The 13219-nt window shown below is 39.7% G+C and overlaps 1 protein-coding gene across 2 annotated transcripts in view; it reads right to left on the reverse strand.

Moving 5' to 3' along the window:
* The window catches only part of LOC150096443 (monocarboxylate transporter 10-like), a 223718-nt gene that overhangs the window by 28940 nt on the left and 181559 nt on the right, over window positions 1-13219 (reverse strand). The window contains exons 8-9 of one of the 2 annotated variants that reach the window (XM_090408802.1): window positions 12001-12058; window positions 11793-11868 (exon numbers count right to left, since the gene is read on the reverse strand). In XM_090408802.1, coding sequence (XP_090264928.1) covers window positions 11793-11868; window positions 12001-12058 — 134 coding nt within the window. The remainder of the gene's footprint in view (window positions 1-11792; window positions 11869-12000; window positions 12059-13219) is intronic. The other variant, XM_090408801.1, reaches the window with a different exon arrangement.

Genomic DNA, 13219 nt, shown 5'->3' on the forward strand with positions numbered 1-13219 from the left:
GGACCATTGTTGTTCAGTTTGTATGTTAATGATATTGGGATGGTTTTAACTAGTGATCTGCAGCTGTTTGCAGATGATGCAAAATTGGAGAGCAATGCAGAGTCAAACAGATGTTATAGCCTTACAGGAGGACTTGAAGAGATTGCATGAATGGACAGGTAAGTGGAACTATCAGTTCAATGTTGCAAAGTGTAAGGCTTTGAAATTTGATTAGCAACGATGGGATGCAAAGTATACACTTGGTGTGAAACTTTAAAGGAAGCAGATGAGATGAGAGATCTCGGAGTGGTGACCTGAAATTCACGGGCCACATTGCATCACGACAGATAATGGCAATGATGTGTGAAGACCCTGACATGCAGAGAAGAGGTTATGATGGCATTGTATAAGTGTGAAAAGGCTTGTGTTTGCATTACGTTATTTATTTTCACAGTATTGATGACAACACAGAATCAAGTTAATAATATTTATTAATTATAAGTATGTTAATTTCAACCACAAAACTAATGTTATAAAAATAACTTTGATACTACTAGTTTCACCACGTAGACTGGTGGCTTCATCTGGGTTTGGATGAACATACAAATATAAATAAACATCAAGCTTTGACTATGAATCAATGCATTACTAAAAAAATACCGAATGTGTAGGAACATTACACAGGTACAATAGAAACACGTGGATACTAGCACAGGGTCAGTTATTGTTCAATGCATCCACGCTCCACGTGTTTCTATTGTACTTGTGTAATGGTTCCTACACGTTCAGTATTTTTTTAGTAATGTATTGATTCATAATCAAAGCTTGATGTTTATTTATATTTGTATGTTCATCCAAACCCAGATGAAGCCACCAGTCTATGTGGCAAAACTAGTAGTATCAAATGTTTACGATTTTTATTATGTGTTATGTCCCATCGAGTCGATTTTGACTACTGGTGATTCTATGAACATACACTCTCCATTCAGAAGTTCCAGGTGCATCCCAGTTGCTTCTTTAACTCCATCACCCATCTAATTCCTGGTCTTCCTCTTCTCCTGCTTCCATCAACTTTAGCAAGCATCATCATCTTCTCCAGACTGTCATTTGCTTGCATAATACGCCCAAAGTATGACAATTTTTGCTTGATGATAGCTTTGAGGGAGCAATTCCTCAGAAGGATAATGAAATTATCCTTCTGAGGAATGTTTTTGAAATTGAGTATTTTACAATAGGTAAAGGGATGCGACAAGAATGTATTTTATCTCCGTACCTGTTTAACTTGTACAGGAACAAGTTAAACAGGTATGGAGAAATGTATAACTTGTTCCTGTACAAGTTAAACAGGTATGGAGACGAAATACATACTTGTCACATCGCTTTACCTATTGTGAAATACTCAGTTTCTCCAAGATCTGTTTGGACAGCAGCTTCTTGTTCATAATAAAGATTCTTCAGAAGTATAATGAAATGCTCTGGTACTCCTATTGTTCTGAACACATTCCACATGATCTACAGAGTCAGAAGCCTTACTATAGTCAAGGCAACAATGGTAGACATTCTTTTGATATTCCTGTGCACTTTTTTATTATCCATCTCATATTGGCGATCTTATCTCTTGTTCCTCTGCTTTTTTGAAATCCTGCCTGTTCATCTGGCATTTCTCTCTTGATTAATGGTTCCAGTCTTTTCTGAATGATCTTAAATAAGACTTTACTTACATGAGTCTTGACAGACTGAATTGCACTTCTCCATCTTCTTTGTCCAAGTATATAGTCAATTTAATTTCTGTATTGTCCATCAGGTGATATCCATATGTACAATCTCCGTTTGTGCTTTTAAACAAAGAATTCTCTCCACAAAACTCAACTACTCTCTTTCCTGCAGTGTTACGAACCTAAACCAGAACGACCTGTTATTCCTTGTTCCTCAGTTTCTCCCACTTTTGCATTCCAATCTCTGATAAGCAGCCATAAATCTTGCTTTAGTGTTGCATCTATCACTTCTTGTAACTTGCCATAAAATTTTTCTATCTTCTTCTGGTGCCTCTGTACCAGTAGTGGGTACATAAACCTGCACGAGGTCATATTCATTGGATGTCCACTGACGCTGAGAGAAATGATTCTGTCACTCACTGGATTATAATCTAATACATACATAGTTATCTTTTTCCTGAGTAAGAAAGATACTCCATTTTTATGACTTGTCTCAAGTCCTGAATAATTGAAAGCACACAAAGCGTTCAAATCACTCGCTGAAACACGCGGCAAGTGATTTGAACGGTGGTAAAGAAAAGTATTTTTTAAATGGTGTATAGTGTGAATTTCTTTTGTGAATTGTGCTGCATTTTTTTTCTCAGTAACACAAGTGTTATTTAGTGTTGAAAGTTGAAAGTTTATTTTTCACTTGGTTAGAGTATAATAAATTTAGTTTAATCCTTTATCCAAGTGTGAGCAAACAAAATTTGTGCCTGAAAGTATCTTCAGGACTGGGGTAAGGTGGTACAACACCAGGGCAACTCGTTGCAAAGGTGGAGCAAGTTACCAACACTCCTATCTCAGTATCTCCTATAATGCAAAACACATCTCCTTGTGGATATGTCTAATGTTATGCATTAAGGGAAGGGCCATTACCCAGACTAGTTTCGACCTTTATTGAGGTCTCTTCAGTGGGAGCCAGGCCCAAGTGGAGATACCAGGCAGAAGCATTAGCAGGTCATCTCTACCTATAGGAGTTGCCAAATGGTGTGCCACCCTTTTTTAATAAATTACTCTGGATTTAGAGAAAAGGATTACACTAAATTTATCATGTTATTTAGTGGTTCTGCTTTTGGAGTTTCGTTCTTTTATATTGTGTTATTTTGGGGCTACCGAGAAGGCGAGATCACAGTCGGCAGCATTTGCAGTGGAAGAGAAGATAAGTTTTCGCTATCTAGTATAGTTGAATATAGCGTTATATTTATATATATATATATATATATATATCTGTGATACAGTGTTCATATATATTTTTAGCGATTAGTTTAGTAGTTACTTACTTGGCAGTAAGGAATGATGGCAGACGCAGCTGCAATCACAAATGGCATGTCACCAAATCCTCCATCATTTAACAACTCCATTATACATAACATAATAAAGAACTTTGTGGCATGCAGTGTTTGCGGCACGTATGCTTCCTGGGAGTTGGATATGTGGCGAGTGAGAGAAAGGGGAGTGCGCATATGTGCAAAATGCAGACAGTGGGAGGAAATCAATGAATTAGATATTTCGATAACCGACCTAGTTGCTTCAGGCACTGGAAATGAATGTCAGGAGACGAGTAGTGTGATAGGAGAGAATGACGAGTGAAGTATGAATGAGAAAATAAGAGTCAGGAGTGTGGAAGGCTTCAATGAGTGTGAAGTTTACAGAGATTGTTTTGATTGGGTAAATGAATGGCGAGTAAGAGTGACTAACTTGCAGAGAGGGACAGATGAGCTGAAAGAAAAGGTGCAATGTCTTCTGAACAAGATGAGAAGTATTAAATATGAGATTAGGAGAATGGAAGAGATGTATGCAAGGTGAATCAGAGTAGGAGTGAGAGAAAATTTTGGGAATAATAGAAGCAACAGGAGAGAGGGAATAAGAAAGAGAGGTATGGGAATGATAGAAGAGGAGAGAATGGAAACAGTAGGAGCGAGGGAATGGTAAAAGGTGTAATATATGGTGACTCAATGATCCGTGGTGTGCAAGATAGGATGCGTGAGAAGTGTTTGCCTGGAGGAACGATAGAAAGTGTGGCTAATTAAGAGGAGTGAAAGGGTGGACGAGATGATTGTGATGGTAGGAACAAATGACTTGAGAGGTAATGTAAATTGGGTAGCAAGAGATATGAGATTCTTGCTTGAGGTAGTATGAAAGAAGATGCAGAGAGGAAAGATAGTGTGCATGCTGCCTAGGTATGATAGAGATGAGCTGAGCAGAAGAGCAGTAATATTGAATAACATAATAGCTAGAATGTGTCAGAAGAGAGGATTGGAATATGTCGATGATTCAAGGGCGTTTGAGGACAGAGAGGAATTGCATGTGAGGGACTGCTTGCATTCGAATGAGGAAGGATGTAGGCATCTCGAGAGACTGTTGTTTTGAACAAGTCAGTGATTGGAATCTAGAATGCCTAGGGTAGATGGTAGCAGGGGTGGCCTCTTGTGGGAAAGGGGGGACAACATCAGGTAAACGCTGAGCCCAATGGAGTCTAGAGAGGATAATGCTGGGTATAGAAATAGTGGCATTTTTATACTTTATACTAATGCCAGGAGTATCTTTATTCCAGATACTCCTGGCTTTATACAATGCCAGGAGTATCTGGAATAAAGGAGAGGAATTGGTGGTGCTGATAGCATCAACCTGGCAAAGATTATTGGGATCACTGAGACGTGGTTGACAGAAGAGCATATAATAACAGGAATAGAAGTAGCAGGGTAAAGCATTTTTCGGCAGGATAGGAAGGGAAAGCATGGTGGTGGAGTACTGCTTATGATAAGTGAAGACTTATGACCTCTAAGAGTGGAGGTTTTGGAAGGCAGTGACACTAATGATTTCGAAAGCGTATGGTGTGAGGTAGAGGTGGGGAAGACAGGATATTTAGTGGGGTGCTGCTACAAACCAAGGAGCACAGAGGGTGGGGACCAGGAGATGTTTAGACAGTTGAGCTTGGCAAGTGCAAGAAGAATGATTCTTATGGGGGATTTTAACTACAGCAGTATAAATTGGAGAGAGGAAGATGCATGTAGCAATAAGAGAATGGAATTTCTAGAATTCTTGAGGGACAAATGTCTTGGGCAACATGTAACAGAGGTAACAAGAGGTTGAAGAGTGTTGAATTTGGTTATAGCATCAGAAGAGCTGATGATAACTGAGATGACATCTCTCCCATCAGTTGGAGAGAGTGACCATATGGTTTTGACTTGGAAAATGAACAGAGATGCAGTAGTATCAAAGAGATGGGAACATATGTGGAATTATAAGGCAGGTGATTATAATAGTCTTAGACATCAACTTGGTGAAGTTTCATGGAGGGAGGAATTGGAAGGATTTGATATCATTAGTGCTTGGGAAATTGTCAAGGAATATTTGTTAGCAGCAATAGTAAGCTCTTTCCACAAGTGAAGAAGAGGACACAATTTGGTGTAAAGTGGATGGCAAACAATATTAAACAGGAACTGCATGTGAAAAAGAGGCTATGGAAGAGATATAAGGATACAGGTGAAGAGCAAATGCATGAAGAATATAAGACACAGCCCAGGAGAGTGACTAGTATGGTAAGGAAGGCAAAACTGAAATATGAGAAGAAATTTGCCTTAGATCCAAAGAAAATCCAAGGGAATTTTTTTGCTATGTGGCCAGTAGGTGGAGAAATGATTGTGGAAGAATGACATTGCGGGATAACAATGGGAATAGAGTGACTGATACAGAGGACATAGTGGAATTGTTCAATGAACTCTTTATTGGTGTATTTCATCCTGGAGGAGTAAATTTTAATACTAGAAGGATAGGGCAGGTTCGAGGTTTAGAGGTTCAGGAGGAGAGCGTGTTCCAAATACTGAGGACTCTGGATGTCAGTAAAGCTGTTGGACTGGATGGTATTTCACCATGAGTTTTGAGAGAATGTGCTAAGGAACTGACAGCTCCCTTGACCTGGCTTTTCAATGAAAGTCTGGCTACGGGAAAGGTTCCCAGTGAATGGAAGGAAACTAAGATAGTGCCATTGCATAAAGGCCATAGCAGACTGGAAGCATCTAATTATTGGCCAGTTTGTGTGTCAACAGTAGTTGTTAAGATCTTGGAGAAATTAGTTAGGGACTATATACAATAACAATAATAAGAGTCAACATGGATTTGTGATGGGGCACTATTGTTTTAGTAATATGCTAGCCTTTTATAATAAAGTTTGAAGAGCAGTAAATTAGGGAAAGGCACATACTGCCATTTTCTTGGATTTAGCAAAGCCATTTGACAGGGTGCCACATGATAAGCTGATAATTAAATTGCAGCACATGGATTTATAGATCAGGTTGGTCAACTGAATACAAGATTGGCTGTCTGATACCTATTGGATACCTTCTTGAAACTGCTCCACCATACATAACTCTCTGAGTTGTGAATGGTGGGGCAGTTTCAAGGAGGCAGAGGGTTACAAGTGGGGTCCCACAGAGCTCAGTACTGGGACCTATATTGTTTAACCTTTATATTAATGACATTGTCAGTGGATTGCAGGAAGATATTCAATTGTTTGCGGATGATGTAAAGCTGGGAAGGGTTATTAGTAATAGTGTAGATGTGGTAGTCTTGCAAGAGGATTTGAATAAGCTAGACAGATGGGCAAATGAATGGGGGTCTCGGTTTAATGTAGCAAAATGAAAAGTCTTGAGGTTTGGGACACATCGAGGATGCTGCATACTCTATGGGAGTAGTTATAATGGAGGAAGTAGGGGAGACAAGAGATCTGTGGTTGATGATTGATAGAAACCTGAAATTTAGGGGACATATTGCAAAGGTAGTGAAGGTAACACAGAGGATTGCTGCAATAATGAGAAGGACACTGACCTGCAGAGATAAAACAGTTATCATTCCATTGTATAAGATGCCGATCAAACCACACTTAGACTAGTGTTCTCAGATTTGGTCCATAGGATTTGAAGGGAATAAATTAACTGTGGAAAGGGTTCAATTCCGGATAACAAAGACAGTTTCAGGACTGTACATTGTTAGTTATGCGGATCGGCTGAGGGAATGTGGACTGCAGAGTTTAGTGGATAGAAGAAGGAGAGGTGATATGATTGAGACTTTTAAAATGTTGAGAGTTGGTTTTAGGGTCGACACTGGGGAGTTCTCTCTCTTGGTTGAACAGCGGGAAGCAATGATGACAAGGGGGCCATCCCTGGAAGTTACGAAAGGAAACTGTGAGCAAGAGGCCTTGATGAGGCCTCTTGCTCACAGCTCCAGGCAATCCCTGGCCTTGATGAGGCCAGGGATTTGGGAGTGCTGGTGGATAGGGAGTTGAAGTTTAGGGGGCACATTGCAAAAGTGACTAAAACAGCTCACCAAATCACTTGGCTTATGAAAAATACTTTAACATGCAGAGACAAACAAGTTGTTGTTCCTCTGTATCGAGCATTGATAAGACCCCATCTGTACTTCTGTGCCCAGTTATGGGCACCAGGGTTTCTTCGTGATGGGGAGGAAGTGGAGAGGGTCCAGAGATGAGTGACCAAGATGATAGCAGGACTGTGGAATGAACCTTATGAGAATAGGTTGAGGATTTGTGGGTTGCAGAAATTGGACGATAGGCGAAGGAAGGGTGATATGATTGAGACATTCAAATTACTGAAGGGTTTTTATAAGATTGATCCAGAAGATATTTTTGAAAATATGACTGGTGGTGGGAGGACTAGGCACCATGCATGGAAGCTGGGCAAGAGTGTGGTTGACAAGGGTGTTAGAGCTAGGTTTTTTACTTGGAGAGTGGTGAATGAGTGGAATAAGCTTCCAGTGTCTGTTGTGGGTGCTACGACTGTGAATGAGTTCAAGGCAAGATATGATAGATACTGTGTGAATGTTGAATAGTTGTTCCAGACATGATGTTAGGGCCTCCCTCGATGAGTCTGTCGACTCCTTGGAGTTTCCCGGAACAATAATAAGAGGATGAGGAGTGGTTTCTTTGTATGGAGGGTGGTTGAACTGTGGAATGCATTGCCTGATAGAGTGATGAGAGCGAGAATAGTCAATGAGTTTAAGGAGTGGTATGTTAGACTTTGTGTTTCCTAGGAGGGGACCTCCCACGATGAGTCTTGATAGACTTGTGTTTCCTAGGAAGGACCTTCCGCGAAGAGTCTTTTGACTCCTTGGAGGCCTAAATAATTATAATAATATACCATATAGAGCCCTCACTGAAAATGACTCATTCCTGTCGATCTAAGTTCACTTAGATGGAGACAGGAATGGTTCATTTATCCATTCCTGATATACCCGATATATCCAGCTTCTTGCACTCCATTTCCATCTTTATTATTTCCAGATTACCTTGATTCATACTTCTAACATTCCAAGTTCCAATGTTGTGGGTTTTTGTGAAACAGGGAGTTTCCCTTTTCCAACCAGTAACATCCATGACCAAGCTTCCTTCTGGGTTTGACCTGGACACATGATAACAATTAGTTCTACTTATGGAAACACCTCTATTTTCTTCCCCAGTTGCATGTTGAATGCTTTCAGGCTCAGGGGTCTTACCATCCAGCACTATATCATACTCTCTCATTTTTGGCATGTTCATAGAATGTTCTTGGCAAGGTACAGAGGTGATTTGCCATTGTCTTCCTCTGGAATATTTTTTGACTTTCCAATCTAGATCTGTACTCTTCCATGAAAACGGGTACACCTCTGTAAGAATGTGATGATTCTTTGCTATGCAGTATCATCTTGGTAAAGGAGAGGCTAAATCTCTGTATTAGAGATGCATTGCACATGTCTTTACCCTTGAATAATTCCCAGTAAGGAAATTATAATATTTATTAATTTATTTGCTGATATTTCACTGCTATTATATACAACCACTATTATACTAAATTGTTATACAACAATTTGGTATAACAGTGGTTGTAGTTTTAAAAAAAAAAAATGTAGCAGACGACACAAGGAACTAGAGTCCTAATTAGGCACCATGTATGTCTAAAAAAGAGAGAAAACAAATATTAACTAGATCTTAAAATGACTGTTTCCTAGATTTTTGGTAAATCTATACAGCCATACTTATCAAGGTTTGGAGTATGTTTTAAAGCTTCTGTTGAATGCCAATTCGAGACAGCCTTTCCGTGCCCCCCCCCCCCCCAGTGCTACCCTTGTGGTACATTGCTGGTGCTTCAGACACAAGAAGGGGTAGAGATGTAATGCTGGTAACATGAGGCTCATGTCTCAAACCAAGCCTGTATTCCTAGAGGCTACAGTGAACAATACATCCCATGCTGGAGTAGGGATATTGAGGAACTTTTAGCCAAATATGAAAAAACTGAAGACCCAACTATTGCTAAGGAGCTCATAGTAATGCTTGACAAAAACAGAAAGGAAAGATCGATCACAACCATCCATGAACTTGACTTTGCCAAATCTAGCCGGAAAAGCTAGTCACTAATGAGAAAATTGGGAGGAGGAGGGGCAGAACCGACAACATATAAACCACCAGAGATAACTCCTGATCAAATGGCTAATCATGTACTGAAAACCTCCAAGATAAGCCCCCAGCTCAACCAAGAAAATAACTGCAATCTTCCATCATAAAAAATCTGAGGATGGCCTCAGAGCTTCTTGAACTTTATAGCCAGTTTTTCATGAAGAGGTGCAGAAAGCCTTAAAACTCACCAAGAATGGCAAGGCTGCAGGAGTGGATGGTATCCTCCCTGAGTTTCTAAACCATCTTGGCCAACAAGGTCAAACATGGCTGGCTGTCCTTTTCTCAAATATTATAACAACTGGAAAACTATCAAAACTGTGGCAGAAGCCAAAATAATTGCTGTGCACAAACTAGAAAAAGATCCAAATAATGTCAAAAATCTATGACTTATCTCCTTGCTCTGCTCCACCTTCAAGTTCTTTGAATGAATTCTCCTTAAAAGAATTTCACCACTCATCAAAAGAGCACTTCCAATTGAGCAAGCTGGCTTTAGACTGGGAAGAAGTGGTAGAACATGAGCCTCACCCAAAATACCATGGAGTGAGCCTGGACAGAAGCCTAACCTATGAAAGGCACATCACCAACCTGTACAACAAAGTTAAAATGAGAAATAATATCATTTCTCATTTTAACGGCTGGCTGGAATAACCTGGGGTTGTGGTGCTGATGTCTTAAGGTTGTCTGCACTAGCCTTCGCATTCTCTGCAGCAGAATACTGTCCCCCTATCTGGGAAAGAAGTGTGCACACTATAGATACCCATTATAGACACCCAGCTAAAACTGTGCAGCAGAGAACACTGGTCCATGTGCACAATTAGTTGGACACTGAGAAGCACCCCTCTCCCCTGGCTGCCTGTCCTATCTAACATTGCTCCACTAAATATACGGAGAAGACAAGCCTCAATTAAAGTATTTAATAAAGTAATAAGCAATCCACTCCTGCCCCTGCACTAGGCACTCATAAATCCACCTAGTATTCGCCTAAAATCATGAAACCCTTTCGGGTCCATGGATGAGAACTCTCTTCAGCTGCCTTACCATCAACACCTGACATGTGGAGAGAACACTGGTCCAACAATCTTCCAATAAATGGTTTCCTGTTGAAGATCCCTGTGCCCTGCAGCCTGGTTTTGCCTTTCCTAAGAAGATTTGGTCATCTTTCAAAAGGATCAGAACTAACCGGGACAGATGTGGCTATCAGACCACCCTTATCGTGACTGTGGCCCAGACGATCGCTCATATTGTGAATGACTGCCCAAGATGCCAATTTCATGGTGGTGGTGGCCTCCAGGACATCCACGAGGTGACAGATGAGGCCCTGGATTGACTTTCTGGTCTGGACATTGACCTGTAGCTGCTTTTCCAATAAGAATAAATAAATAAATAAATGCCAATTCTATGTTGTCATCAATACCGTTAAAATAAATAACATGTCATTGTATAAGGTCTTGATCAGGCCTCATATGGATTATTGTCCACAGATTTGTTCACCAATTTTTAATGGTGACGAGGATATTATTATTATTATTATTATTACAGGTATCTCCATGGAGTCAGTAGATTTAATGCGAGATACCAAAACTATCAAAACAATATCTCTTCTTGAATTCATTTACAGACGAAGAACTCACAACTGAGTCAGGCAATGCATTCCACTCATTCACCACCCTCCAGGCAAAAAACCTCATTCTCACGCCCTTGTTAACCACACTTTTCCTCAATTTCCAGGGATGACCTCTTGTTCTTCCATCACTATCACACAGCTGAAACATTTCCCCTGCATCAATCTTATAAAAACCTTTTAGTAATTTAAATGTCTCTATCATATCAACCAACCTCTGCAATCCACAAGCTCTCAATCTATCAATGTAGGGAGCATTTTTTACATTACTCACTCTTCTCAGTTCAAAGGTGGACTGAGTAACCTTGGCTTTTCTTGGTGTTTTGCACCACTCCATGGATTCCCTTTCGGAAAGAGGATCATAATAAAGGACCATGGTTTCATCCCCGGTGACAATGGAGTCTAACACTTCTCTCTGATTCCCTTGGAAAAGTTCTAAAAACATGATAAGACAGGTCACACGATGCTCCTTCTGAATTGAAGAGAGAAGTTGGGGCACCCACCTTGCACTTGACCTTCTTCATGTAAAGCTTCTTGTGAACAATGCGAAAGATGGTTCTTATAGAAAGCTGACCTTGCTGACATTTCTTTCAGCTTCAACCATCTATCATTGAGCAGTTCCTCCTCAACAAGAGAGACATTTTCCTCAGTCATCACTTACACAGGCCGACCATTACGAGGATCATCTTTGATGTCTCTCTTCCTAGGCAAAACTGATTAGCCCATAAACAGCATCCAGTTGATGTTTGTTAGCACTTGGAGAAAGCCCTTCTTTGGTGAAAAACTTGATCACAGCATGGTACTCAATGTTTAACATTACAGCCGTTTAGTGTGCCACGTGTTAGTCAAACGAGTGCCTCTAACTGAAGGACGCAGGTAGAGTTGAAACATGTAAACTAAGCTCCCCATAGGTGGTGCTATGTGTCACGCACACCGTTTTAAAATTGGTGTGAATTTTGTATGTCAGGCCAGAAACTTTGGTACCTACCTCATATAATATACATTGTAGCAAGAAGAAAAACTTTCCAGAAGTCTAGTTATTTGGCTGTGACATACCATTGAGCCTAACAACAAAAGGAAAGATGGGATAAAAAATAATAATTTAAATATTGAAAAGCATTTTAACACTGAATGATTTCTTACATGATTTTAGAACTGTTACAAAACATGAATTTTAAAATCATGAGAAGTCTTACCTAAAACTGCTTTTTCAGACTGGGGTTGGCTATTTTCCATTCGAGGTGTGTCTGCATTCTAGAAGGAAAAAAAATATTTAAAAATTACTTAATTAAGTTCTGAATTATGGATAGAAAAATAATGGAGTCATTTCTGGAATTAATATTTTTTTGAAGTGAGGAAGTTTTTTTTTAAATAAGTTTCACATGTGATAATTTCATACATCTTTTAAACTTACCTTCTACTTCAGTAGTGTGTATGTATGTGTGTGTGTGTGTATATATATATATATATATATATATATATTCATATTTTTATAAACTGACTTAGATCCGAGAGTTAGAACAAACAATTAAATTTATTCACAACGCAACATGTTCTGTCGGAAGGCCGACTTCTTCAGGGATTAAGAAACACAGAAAGTAAATAAAAAACACTATAAAGAAACGTGTCACTCTGAAATTCGACTATTATAAACTACAGTTAACTTTGAACTGGAGCACAGTCCGTGTTAAAGTTCTATTATTAGGCATCTGTGCGTGTGTGACTTCATGAGTGCGTCAGAATCTGATAGCAGAGTTGAATGAGTCCAGTAAATTGTAACTAAGGTTACTGTTTATATGATGAGGGGCCATAACAATTTCCTTAGACTCAACTATGTGGTGTTCTACCTCGTCGTGGCATATATGAACTTCCCAGTGTCAACCCTGTAACCACCTCTCAACAGTTTAAAAGTCTCAATCATATCACCTCTCCTTCTTCTATCCACCAAACTCTGCAGTCCACATTCTCTCAGCCAATCCTCATTACTATCCTTGTACAGTCCTGAAACCATCTTTGTCTTCCGTCTTTGTATCCTTTCCACAGTTAATTTATCCCCTTCAAATCCTGGGGACCAAATCTGAGAATAATAGTCCAAGTGTGATCTGATCAGAGACTTATACAATGGAATGATAACCCTTTTATCTCTGCAGGTCAGTGTCCTTCTCATAATAGCAGCAATCCTCTGTGTTACCTTCACCACCTTTGCAATATGTCCCCTAAACTTCAGGTTTCTATCAATCATCAACCCCATATCTCTTGTCTCCCCTACTTCCTTCAGTATCACTCCTCCCATAGAGTATGCAGCATCCCATCGATGTTTCCCAAACCTCAAGACCTTACATTTTGCTGCATTAAACTGACATCCCCATTCATTTGCCCATCTGTCTAGCTTATTCAAATCCTCTTGCAAGACTA

The sequence above is a fragment of the Typopeltis vanoorti genome, chromosome 19 (genome assembly GCF_054136105.1).
Source record: "Typopeltis vanoorti isolate ZY-2024b chromosome 19, IOZ_Tvanoo_1.0, whole genome shotgun sequence".
Taxonomy (NCBI): domain Eukaryota; kingdom Metazoa; phylum Arthropoda; class Arachnida; order Uropygi; family Thelyphonidae; genus Typopeltis; species Typopeltis vanoorti.